A 12,901-nucleotide genomic window follows, 5' to 3' on the forward strand; every position below is an offset into this window, starting at 1 on the left:
TGTCATAAATTCCGTTTTCATGGATGCCTGGATGTTAAACTCAATTTTTACACCTGGTAGAGCAGAACGCTGATCATTTTATTAAAGATGAAAGACTTTAGACAGTTTTTCAACTCTCAGTAATGCCACAGTGATCGTTTGATATATGGACCTGCAGCGGAGTTTAGACCCAGACACGGCTAGTGACGTCAGACTGAACAACCGGATAGTTTTTTCTACGATTATAAAACTTTCAGAAGCAGTAGATGATTTTTGAGACTTGGGACCAACCAAAGTGTGAATCTCTTTTGTACCTGTGGTCTTTTAGCTCTCCAGTCCTTATCAAAACAGTCTGACCTGGAGACTGTCGTCAAAACTTTGGCTCCTGCCCTGCTGGCTGAGCTAGCCAAGATGAAGTCGTCCCCATCAACATCATCGTCCTCACGTTCTGCATCTCCAGAATCAGTTAAAGGGAGGCCTAGCACAGAGAAGACCAAGGTGATTTCACATGATGCCTTTTTTCATGAATGGACAGTTTTGGACAATTTATGTGGTCAGTGACAGGTGACAGTGACGTGATTGTTGATGCCACAAAAGCAAGATTAAATCCTTCAGCACAAATTTATACAAGCACAAACTTTGAGTCAAATTGTCATGATGAAATCTGCATTTGGTTTGTTCATATTTTTCTTCGCTGTGTTTCCACAGGCTGCTAAATCTTCCCCTCCAACCATGGTGAGGCTACAAGGGATTGTCAGTAGTCTCTCTCACAGTGAAGTGATTTCTGCTGTGGAGAAATTTGGAAAAACCAAGTCAGTTGTTTTGTTTAGGTCAAGATTACAGGTATGTACACTGAAATTTGCTCACTGTTATAGATGGATGAGTTCATTGACCTGCTTGTGAATCTAGAGAAAATGTGTCTCCTGGTTTGCTTCTGCAATCTAAGATAGATATTTATGCACCGTAGCTACAATTCTCTATAAATGTACTGTCCATTCATTAGTTATAGTCATGCATTCATCATGCGGTTTAAAGTCAGTTGGTTATCCTTACTTTTCTTCTGTGGTCTTGCAGCCCTCACATTCATGGCTACTTTGGATTATACTGAGCTTTTATATAGACATCACAATGTCAGAAAGTTTCTGCTCAAGTCTAATCCTATGAAAGCATACACAATGTATTTTGTTTTTATTTTGCTGCTTTGCATTATGCATTTTTTTAATCTATATATACACATTGCACTAAAAACATCCTTGGAATCGCATTGGTTGCTTGCAAGTTGCCACCGTTGCTTGTAGTTTGCTTGGAAAACTCAAACTTGTCATCAAATACTTGTAAGCTACTGACAAGTGCTCATATATGATTTTTAGTGTGAATGTAGTAACGTAATAGTTTTGGTAGTAATCCAAATTAATGTGTGTGTGTGTGTGTTTGTGCACACCCAGGCAGTTGTGTGTTTCGAGAAACAGGAAGATGCTGAGAAACTGAAGAGCTTAAAGAACTTTGACATAAAAGAAGTAACTGTCAGTGTTGTTAATGAAAAGGTAACTTTGTTTTCCCTTGAGAAATATATTAACATCACTGCTCTTCTGTGGCAAAATGATCAGTAATCTGATTAATCCAAAATTATCTTTGTTTACAGGAAATTGCATCCAAGAAAACCACAAAAACTAAACTGGAAACTACAGCAAAAGTCTCTGTTTCCAAAGCGAAAAACATCTCAGCTGAGCAAAAAGCTAAAACTGTAAAAACTGGTGATAAGGCTGAAGAAGCAGCTTCAAGCCTCGAAAAATCTAAGAGTAAATCTACGAAGAGTCCCGAAAAGCAGCCTAACACCAGTGATTTGAAAGGAAAACGTAAACCCAAAGGGTCTCAAACCGGTGCTAAAGAAGCTGTGGTGGCACCTAAAAATACAGCCAATACTATGAAGGCTGTTGAACCAATTAAAGGTGCTGCAGTTGATGGTGAGCCAAAAGTCTTGACTTCCAAAGCAGAAACGGCCTCAACGACGCAGAAATCTAAAACAGCAGGAACTCTGAAAAAAGAAAAAGTGGATCATTCTAAATCAACAACGTCAGAGGATAAGCCTGATGTAGAGACAAAACACAAGAAACCTGAAACAAAGATTCATGAATCTGCGATGGGGCCTAAAGGTGAAGCACGAAAAGCATCAGCTTCTGAAAGGGAGGACCACACAGAAGTTGAAACTTCTACTGACGGCAAAGATAATCAGACGTCACCAACTATATCAAGTGAGAATCAACTACCAACTAGTGCAGCTGAGACCAAGCCAAATACATCGCCACCAAAACCCACTGATCCACCTCAGAAACCACAAACTGTCATCAAAAGTCCAGAAGATTCACTCAAAGCTTCAGAACAGACCGAGCAGAGCTCAGATTCTGCTCTACAAGAAGAAACACAACAGCAGACTGCAGGAAAATCACCTGAGATTTCTGTGGAGGCAAAGCAAAGAGTTGAAAGTGTAGAAACGGTTACAAAGGACAAAGGTAAGTGGACAGAAAACACCTTCAAGTGTGGAGTATCTTTGACAGCAGGATGTTGGACGGAATCAAAAGCTAAAGACTGTGCTTCATGACGAGAACAGTTTTCAGATTTTTATTTAAATCAGCTGGGTAATTTGCATCCTATCTAAACTACCACTATTTAACTTAACTACATTTCCTTTATTCTAAGTCTCTGTGACTGCAAAGAAGATCTCAAAGGATCAGCCGGTCGCTCCTACCCACCCAACATTTGAGGAACTGATAGAAAAGCAACTATGTCCAGAAAAAATCCGTAAGAAATCCCGAAAGATCTGTATGAAAGATTTCCCAGTGTGAAGATATTTTCTATTTTATAATTATTTTCTGTTTTTCTTTTGCTCTGCACTTTACAGGTTGTCTCAAGACAGTCAGGCTTCCCCGTAAACAGGTAACATTAAAAAAACACTTAAATTATACCTGTAAGAAAAACATGCTTTGTCAAAGTGGTTAAGTTTTGATCTGAAATAGTTCAGTTTGTTTTAAAAGTTTATAGTTGGGTTATATCTCATTGTCAGGTGACACTCAAGTAGGTGTAAATGTAGAAAAATGTTAAAAATTCAGTAGGGATGTCGCAATAACAGAGATTTACATACACTAATAGAATTACACAAAGCATGGTTACCAATTTAGTACCAAAACAAAATAATTATCGTGTATCTCCAAAAGTTGATTCTGTTCATCTGGACGTAGCGTTTTGTGGGAGAAACGTTTCGTCACTCATCCAAGTGACTTTTTCAGTCTCAGCTAACTGCAGGTTTCCCCAAATCTTATAAACAGCACATTTGCATAATGACTGAAACCAGCCCACTGAAAGAACAATGGGCTGGGAAGTCAGTCCCTTAATTTTAATTATGCAAATTCTCATGACCATTGATCAACAACCACTGATCAAAACTCACTGATCAAAACCCATTGATCAATGGTCATGAGTACCATTCACAGAGAGTTGGAGAATGGCTGCAATCACAGCATTGTAAGATGGCGAAAAATTATCTTGTATACTAACACATATTAAAAGTCTGTACACCTCACCCCTGGCGTCGTTGCCCACCTCTCAATTTTAAATACACATAGACATTGAGGGCTAACAGGAGGGGCTATGCGCTTACCTGCTGCATCAACACTACAATGAGCGGGTGGAGGGAGGTTTGGAGTCTTCTCTCACCCCCGTTCTCTGCGACCTGCTGGAGCGGGGGGGCTAGGAGGAGGAATTGGCCGTCTGGAGTGTGGGGCCTCCCTGCTGCTGTGGAGTCGGGGCGGTCTGCCTCTCCCCACCACAGGGAAAAGGGTAACACCACCTGGGTCTGGGTGCAGTTCCCCCCCACCAGGGGCAAGGGTACCTAGACCCGGTTTGTAGAGTACGCTTGGGGAGTGTGATCGTGTGTACAACGTCTCTTTATGTCTGTCTCCACGTTGGTTGAGTGTGGAGTAAGTGCATATGAGAGCATGAGGGTGGGAATGGATGTTTGTATCTGTGTGTGCCTGTATGTCTGTGTCTATATGTCAGGTCGGGTATCAGACACCACCTCTCTGGGGACATCTCAGGCCCTCCAAGGTTTGGAGGCTTATCTCCACCCACCACCACTTCCCCTGCCGGTGGCGGACTCCCTCAGACATCGGTGCGTTGGTGGTTCTTTGTGTCCGGGGATGGGCGTCCAGGTACACACCGGCTCACTCCTTGGCGGCCGCTTATCGGGGCCTGGAGCCTGGGGCTCGCTTGGGCCACTCCGGAGGTGGAGTGCCCCCGGCCCCTCGGCCTGGGGATCGGTCACTCAGGCACGGCTGGCTGCCGGCTGAGCTCACGGGCGCATCACTGCAACTCCCCCTGGCTTCTGCTCCGCGGCTGCTGAGTGAGCCCTCATCTGGGACTCTCCTCAGCTCTTTCTGGGACAGTGGCGCGGCTGCCCCTCTGTTGGTCTTCCTTGGTCTCTTGTGTTCTGGGGGCCTCTGGATGTCTGGAGTTTTGATCTCCTCCATACCTGCTTCATGCCCTGGAGGACGGGGCAGTGGCTCCCCACACCCTCTAGCAGATCATTACAGGAACCTTTAAAAAACAAGCGCGTCCATGCTCACAGGTGTACACACGGGTGATCACACCCACAAACTACACCCTTTTTGGCTCCTACCTCAAAGCACACTGTGTTCTGTTGATCTTACGTGCTGCACAATAATGTTTAATATTTAGTATTTACTGTCATATTCCCATATATCATTGTGATGTTGTTTATTCTATTAGTCTTGTTCTCTTCTGCTTGTTTTCTTTTTTCTTTCTCAACAGGTGATCCAGGTGATCAATAGATGCATTTGTTTTTTTCCTCTCTCAGCTTATTCTGTTGGTTTTTGTTTTTTGCCCTTCTCCCCCGTCCCTCTTCTCAGCTGTTTCTCTTTCCCTCTTTCTTTCTCCCCTTCTTTCCCCCAGTCAAGTCTGTCCCGTATTCAGCAAATGAAAATAAAATAAACAATAAAAGGTGAATCAAATGGACCATTACGGCAAGGCTGGGATGGTCAATTTGGTAAAGTAAATCCGTTGGGCATCTTTCCTCGCCTTTAGACAATAATTCTGATGGCAAAAGAGCCAAACGGGACAGGCAAAAAAAAAAAAAAGTCTGTTATTAAAAAGCTAATTTGAAATGTTCAAATTATATGCACAATCATCCAGGACATGGTGGTTTTGAGTGCTTAAAAAAATAGGGGTTTAAGTAGGGGGCTTGAATACCTCAGCAAGTTGTTTTAAAACTAAAGAACCTTTTAAGAAGCATAAGAGATGAAAGTTCCTCACAAATTAATAGAAGCCCAGCTTTTCTTTTTAAGCAGTCTACTATCAAATCAAATCAAATCAAATCACTTTTATTGTCACATCACATTTGCAGGCACACTGGCACAGCACATGCGAGTGAAATTCTTGTGTGCGAGCCCCACAAGCAACAGAGATGTGCAAACACAACAACACAAACGAGCAAAATACAAGAATGGCCAACCTGAAACTAATAAATATATGTACAATATATAATAGTGTATGCATTTCTGGATGTGTATACTAAATATTTTACTACAGAAACAGTTTTTCCTTCCTGAGTTTGAAAAGCGCAATAGTGCTGTTTACACATTTCCTTTTGTGAATCAGTTATCACTCTTTAAGGATCCACCTTAAATGAATGAAAAGTACTTTCATAGCTGACTCTTACTGCCTTTTTTTTTATCAGTGAGTCAAGGTTGAGCTGTACTGTGTAAAAGAAAAAAAAAAGAAAGAAGTCAAACCAAAATCCGCATCAGAAACATTTTGTACTCAGTATTTTATTCTGATGTACCTCATTGTGTTCATAGTTGTAGACAGTGCTCAAAGTGAGGCACAGTTTCTAACTGAATGTTTTGCCTTTTTGAGATTTCTGTCCGGAATTTCTTCAATTGTAAACTAATCTAAAACTCTGACTTTATTCTTTTCTTTTGCACAGATTGTTTCGCTTAATTACAAGGTGCTGTTAATAAGCAACCTGCCTAAGTATCGTGATGGCTGTTATGAAGAGGAGGACATCGCCGATCTGCTCACTCCACACAGATTTGAATATTACGACGATACGATCTACGTTATACCACAGGCGCGCATGGTAAGCACCAGGCCATGGATTTGCATTGGGCTGGATTATTACCTTCATTTTAATGGGATTCTAAATGTCTTTTCTAAGACGACCTAACTAACATTTAGTTATTACGTATTTTGTGAGCGCAGTGTGTCAGTGTTTGTTTTTCCTTCAGGCTTTTGCCCTCATGCCGACAGCAGTGGCAGCCAAAAACATCGTGCTAGCATCAGAAAATGATCGTAAATTTTTTCTCAATGGGTCTAAACTTCGACTGCAGGTTGTGAAGTACAAGAATTTAATGACCCCGGTGGTGAGCACTGTGTTTAGATAATACACTTTACTGTTGTGAGATATGTTATTAAAAATAATTGAAAATCTGTTTCTGCTTGTTGATGGAAACAGTATCCTTAAAAGCAAGCTGATGTTTTTAAATGTTCAATCTATTTAAAATGTGGTTGTAAGTAAAAAAAAAAAAAAATGTAATATTTTGTAGAGGCTATAAGTAATAAAAAATACTCTTTGAACTGAAATCTATTTAACAGAATCCAACATTTATTTGATGTAATGACTTTTAACTATTTGTTTTTCTTTCAGCTTGAGTTTTATACATATCTGATGTATCGGCTGTGTTATGTTAAGAAGGTAACACGCACACATATCTCAGAAACACAGACTACACTAGAATACCTTATAAAGTATAGAGTATAAAGTTATAACTGGCAGCACTCACATCCAAGTCAAAACACCTTGAAAAATATGAGCATATATTAACACATGGCTAGGAAAGGTTTGGATAACTTTTTTCCTGCAATAAGTTAAATCCTCATTCAAAACTGCATTTTGTATTTAAAAAAAAATGTGGTTTTTTTGTGTGTGTGTGTGTGTTTTTTTTTTTTATTTAATTTGAAACATGCAAAAAACTAAGAACCCAGGAAAGGGCCAAAAGTGGTTTTCTGTGTACACAGCTAAGTTTAAATATTTTCTCAAACAATGTTATCAACAAAAGCAAGAGCTGCAATTATAAATTGTTTGGATAATGAAGATAGCTGCCAGGGTGCATACTGCTGTGTGACTATATGTGCAAACTTATGACCTTAATCTTGGAACTGTAGTTTAAGAAAGCATGAAATATTGTTAAACTAAATACTGTTTCTGGTTTGTTTTAATGTTCACCAGGGTTTCTCGAATCAGGAAGTGACAGATATTGGAGCACGGACAATCTACATCAGGAACATCTCACCAGGCGAGTCCCGGGATCTCAGAGAAGCTTTGGGAAAAATCGGTATTGTAAGAAACTACCTGCCTCTTCTCAACAAGGTATAAACACACTTATAAGCAGCAACAAGTGCATGTTTTAAAAGTCTGTGAAAGGCTGTATGAGCTACACTCAACAAAAATATAAACGCAACACCTTTGTTTTTGCTCCCATTCCCCATGGGATGGACGTAGAGACCTAAAATTCATTCCAGATACACAATATAACCATCCCTCCCAAACAGTGGTCACAAATCAGTCCAAATGTGTGGTAGTGGGAACATCTGCTATATTGAGATAATCCATCCCACCTCACAGGTGTGCCACATCAGGATGCTGATCTGACATCATGAGTAGTGCACAGGTGTACCTCAGACTGCCCACAACAAAAGGCCACCCTGGAATGTGCAGTTTTGTCTCACAGCAAAATGCCACAGATGCCACAAGCAATGAGGGAGCGTGCAATTGGCATGCTGACAGCAGGAATGTCAACCAGATCTGTCGCCCGTGCATTGAATGTTCATTTCTCAACCATAAGCCGTCTCCACAGGCGTTTCAGAGAATATGGCAGCGCATCCAACCGGCCTCACAACCGCAGACCTCGTGTAACCACACCAGCCCAGGACCTCCACATCCAGCAGGTTCACCTCCAAGATCGTCTGAGACCAGCCACCCAGACAGCTGCTGGAACAATTGGTTTGCACAACCAAACAATTTCTGCACAAACTGTCAGAAACCGTCTCAGGGACGCTCAACTGCATGCCCGTCGTCCTCATCGGGGTCTTGACCTGACTCCAGCTCGTCGCCGTAACAGACTTGTGTGGGCAAATGCTCACATTCGATGGCGTCTGGCACGTTGGAGAGGTGTGCGCTTCACGGATGAATCATGGTTCACATTGTTCAGGGCAGATGGCAGCTGAGAATGTCCCAGTTCTTGCATGGCCAGCATACTCACCGGACATGTCACCCATTGAGCATGTTCGGGATGTGCTTGACCGGCGTATACGACAGCGTGTACCAGTTCCCACGAATATCCAACAACCTCGCACAGCCATTGAAGTGGAGTGGACCAACATTCCACAGGCCACAATTGACAATCTGATAGACTCCATGCGACGATGTGTTGCACTGCATGAGGCAAATGGTGGTCACACCAGATACTGACCGGTTCTGGGTCCCCAGACCCCCAATAGCGCAAAAAACTGCACATTCCAGGGTGGCCTTTTGTTGTGGGCAGTCTGAGGTACACCTGTGCACTACTCATGATGTCAGATCAGCATCCTGATGTGGCATACCTGTGAGGTGGGATGGATTATCTCAATATAGCAGATGTGCCCACTACCACACATTTGGACTGATTTGTGACCACTGTTTGGGAGGGATGGTTATATTGTGTATCTGGAATGAATTTTAGGTCTCTACGTCCATCCCATGGGGAATGGGAGCAGTAACAAAGGTGTTGCGTTTATATTTTTGTTGAGTGTATGTGTTTATGTAAGTGCATTCTTAACTATCCCCCCAAAATTGACAGACACATTAAAACAAGATAATGTCACTGGTTTTGGATGCTACTTATCTTAATGAAAGCACAACTGCAAAACTATAAAGATAGTAAAGAGAGACTGCAGGTAATCTGTTCGCTGTAGCACATGATTCTTCATATGCTCATGCGCACTAGTGTTCATCACATTAGAGCATTCGTGCAGGGGTCACGTTGAGCACGGCTCCAGTGCATCATTGATCCAGGATTTCTGACTTTTGAATCCAGTGAACTCCACAATAAAGCTGTGCTTAGCTCACTGTTTCCATGTGTTCCATTTTCTACCATTTAGAATGTGAAATTAAAATGTTTAGAGTAAATTTTATCTTTCTTGTGTTTCAGGTGTTAATTGAATTTGAGTCTGTGTGTGATGCTGATCGCCTTGGTGTTTGGTACAGCCTTCTAAAACGGGCCACTGGCCACAAATTGTCAAGGGTGGAAATACCACACAGTGGATTTACATCACTGCGTAAGTGTGTTTTGAATGGGGTTTTAAATAAATGTGATTTAAACGGGGAAAAAAAGGTGAAGTTGATGGAAGGTCATCTGGTAATACACTGAATATGGTGGGTTGTTTTTTGGCTGTAAATCGTGTCTGGTAAGGGTAGCTGCTTTTGTCCTGCTGGCCTTCCTGTACTGTGGGATTGCTTTGGAGATCTACGTGGTCTTCTACAAGGCAAGCTTAAGAGTTATACTTTTTATACATTGGTCGTATTGTCCAAAGAGACTCTTGTCTTTGGACAATACGGCAAATATTGTCGTCTTAGTGGGTGATGCACAAAAGAAGCAAGTGAATTGAAGATTACAAGGAGTGGCAAAAGCATACTGATACTAGAGACAGATTAAATTCCAACTAATCAGGGGCGCTATAGAGCAAGACATGGTGTAACACACAACTTAGTAGAGCTGCAGAATTCTGAAAAATTCTCTTATAAATGTCACATTCCACTTTCTGAACTCCTAAAGTTTGCTTAGAGAACAAAATAAGGACTTATTGGGCCAAACCACAGACTACTGTGGGACTTTCTGGTGGAAAGAAGACACCTCGCGGCCTGCAAGAACCACGCGCCAACGTGATACAGATGAATCGAACAAAGTCTCATCCGACCTAACTGAAACGGCAGGCATGACTGCTGAAGAACTGAAAGCCAACACTAAACCCCCTGCGAGGAGAACTGCCTAAAGTCATAAAAGAGGAACTTAGAGATATTTTCGGAGTTCAGTTTTATCAATACTGAAATACAAGTAGTCAGGTCCGAAATAACTAACACTGCCAGTAACCCCGGTTATTCTGAAGTTTCCTCAAAAATTTCAACAGTATGATTGAGCTCAGGGCTGTGGCTCCTCACTACCAGATATTGCAAAATCTATTTTGTCTCCAGTGCTGCACCAGCTGCTCCCATCTCCACCATCATGGAAACACATCACATCTATCACACAGAGTCTGGATAATAAGCTTTCCTTCACTTTCTGTTTGTGAAACAGTCATGAATATATTTTTCAGTTCTTCCCTGGACTCTGGATAAAGCGAAGTCCGAGAAATGTTGCAACATATGCAAAACTGCTGCTTTATCGTCATCCACAATAAATTATTGCAACACATTCCCTCAACTTTGATTCACTAACACTGTGATTCTCCTTCCCACAAATCCTTTGATGCTCATTTGCCTCGTTATCTCTCTGACCTCTTTTCTGGTCCCTCCAGACGTCTTTGCTCCATCAGCGGTCAATTCCCTTCTGCTTGTCTCTGCCCTAGACACATGAACCAGAGCCATTACTTAAACTCCACTTTTTCAGACTGGCATTTGGTCTAACTCTCTAATCATTTTTTTCCTGATGCCTATGATACCTTGGATATCTGTAAAGGTGCTTAAAGTTAAACTGAAAGTCAGTTAAAAACCTGACACACACACACACACACACACACACACACACACACACACACACACACACACACACAAATTAAACAAAACTTATTTTTGCTTGTGCAGCACCAAGATTGCCACACAAAGCTTTGCCAGACAGCGATGTCGCTGTTGACGGGGCAGCTGTCCCAACAGAAGATATTACCATCCCACAACCCAGCACTTCACCATATTGGATCACAATGACAACTAGTCCCTTTGTGTTCCCCACTGTCGCTCCTTGGTTCACAATCCCAGGTGAGAGAAACTAAAATTAACCTCCAGATATAAAGTGTTGACTGTTACTAACTGTGTGTGTTTTACACTTCTAGAGTATTTAACTGTCAGGGAACCTGATGACATTGAGGTGAGTGCATTTTATAAACCAAGGTTTCATGTGTTAAACAGGAATCCTTGAGTAAATACCAAGAGGCGTCCATTTTTCCAAATACCGACCTCAAAAGCCACATTTCTCTTTTTCTGCTAAACTTGGTTTCATTTTGTCTTCTCTATGTGGTCAGTTATAGTAATATATTTTTTTAAAAAGTGCTGCAAAGTTTCTCTTCACATAAACTTTGGTTCTTGAACCTTGTGTCTTGTAGAAAGCCCAATCTCAAGGTTCTACGTTCTCCACGATCATGTTGACTGGTTTGCCAGAAGGAAACTACAGACAGGAGGATGTCACCAAGCTGGTGTGGCGTTACTTCCCTGATCAGACTGTTCAGACTCTGTACTACAACATAATCGTTTTATCACTGCAGAGGAGGGTGAGGAGTAGACCCAGCAGGCTGATACAGAGAAATTTGCATTTGCAAATTTAATTCAATTTAATGATTAATATTGAATGTTTCCTCTGCGTCATTTTTTCCCCTTTCTTCCTCTCCAGGCCTTTGTGTTTTTTAACAGCTGGGATGCGTGCTGCGATTTCGCCAGAGATTACCTCAAAGATCCAGTTACAGTTGGAGAGTGGAGACTAGGAATCCACATTGTTTTAAAAGACATGCATCCTGGTTCAAGTGAGGTATGAAAATGGAGCAATCGGGGGCTGTTAAATCAGGGGCATGCTCCTGTTTCACTCAAACTATTCAGGTGCCAATCAAAAAAGATTTCTCCTCTAAGGAGTGAGCACAGCATCATCCTTCACTAGGGAATTGCCCAATTTAGTAGAAATGAAAAACAGGGAACATATGCATGAATTTCAAATCAAGTATTTATTATTATTTTGTCTGTATTTGTTCCTTCCTTTTTGCGACAGCAGCACAAAAGCTGCATGAACTTTATCCACTTTTCTGTTCATAGATGACAGCCCACGTCATTCCGCCACCACTTTAAAGTTTCCACAGAGCTTCTTGTGAAGTCAGTCCTGTGTAAACGTTAAAGACCCAGACATAGGTTATGGAGTGTTTCACTGACTATTAAGCAATGCCCTCACTTATTTATTTATTTTTTTCTAAGCTTTATTTTCATTTTTAAATTAGAAACGAACAAAAAAAACAAACAGACACACAAAGCAAGAAAGAAAAAAAACAAAACAAAAAACAAACAAACAGAAAACTCACAACTATGGGACAGAGCAAGTATCATCAAATAACCACAGCATGGCAGGCCATTGTGACCACAAAAGCACTCCCAGGTGCACACTCTTGTATCTATGCCTTTCAGGGATAACCTCAAACATCTGAAAAACCAAACACAGAAAATACAGGAATAGTAATAATAATAATAATAATAATAATAATGACAATATTGGTAAATACAGAAATTTAAAACAAACACACAAACAAACAAAGAACAAAGAATTCAAAAAAAAAAAATTGAGCAAAACAGAAAACACATCATGTGAACCCCTCCCACCATCCCCCCACCCCTTTACCCCTGTATGGCTCTCAACCTCATCACATTCGTGTATCCAGACAGCCCATATTTACACCTATCTATAGAAACTCTCATACACAGGAATGAACATCCCACAAGATAAAACTACAGCATTCAGGAAATCAAGTCAGAAGGGCCTAACCGGGGATCAACTCAAGGCAGACCCAGGGGGATTTGCATCATCTCTATGATCTGTTAGGTCCAAAGACGGTAGTACTGACAGGA

The 12,901-nt window shown here is 41.4% G+C and overlaps 1 protein-coding gene across 2 annotated transcripts in view; it reads left to right on the forward strand.

Annotated features, from left to right (window-relative positions):
• The window catches only part of LOC113019247 (uncharacterized), a 45,435-nt gene that overhangs the window by 10,013 nt on the left and 22,521 nt on the right, over nt 1-12,901 (forward strand). For both annotated transcript variants that reach the window (XM_080292374.1, XM_080292377.1), the window contains 15 exons: nt 308-477; nt 688-822; nt 1,425-1,523; nt 1,622-2,489; nt 2,677-2,778; nt 2,879-2,913; nt 5,978-6,130; nt 6,279-6,413; nt 6,698-6,745; nt 7,280-7,420; nt 9,240-9,366; nt 10,889-11,059; nt 11,134-11,168; nt 11,404-11,568; nt 11,688-11,822. In XM_080292374.1, coding sequence (XP_080148500.1) covers nt 308-477; nt 688-822; nt 1,425-1,523; nt 1,622-2,489; nt 2,677-2,778; nt 2,879-2,913; nt 5,978-6,130; nt 6,279-6,413; nt 6,698-6,745; nt 7,280-7,420; nt 9,240-9,366; nt 10,889-11,059; nt 11,134-11,168; nt 11,404-11,568; nt 11,688-11,822 — 2,519 coding nt within the window. The remainder of the gene's footprint in view (nt 1-307; nt 478-687; nt 823-1,424; nt 1,524-1,621; nt 2,490-2,676; nt 2,779-2,878; nt 2,914-5,977; nt 6,131-6,278; nt 6,414-6,697; nt 6,746-7,279; nt 7,421-9,239; nt 9,367-10,888; nt 11,060-11,133; nt 11,169-11,403; nt 11,569-11,687; nt 11,823-12,901) is intronic.

This window comes from Astatotilapia calliptera, chromosome 3 (genome assembly GCF_964374335.1).
Source record: "Astatotilapia calliptera chromosome 3, fAstCal68.1, whole genome shotgun sequence".
In the NCBI taxonomy this organism is placed as follows: Eukaryota; Metazoa; Chordata; class Actinopteri; order Cichliformes; family Cichlidae; genus Astatotilapia; species Astatotilapia calliptera.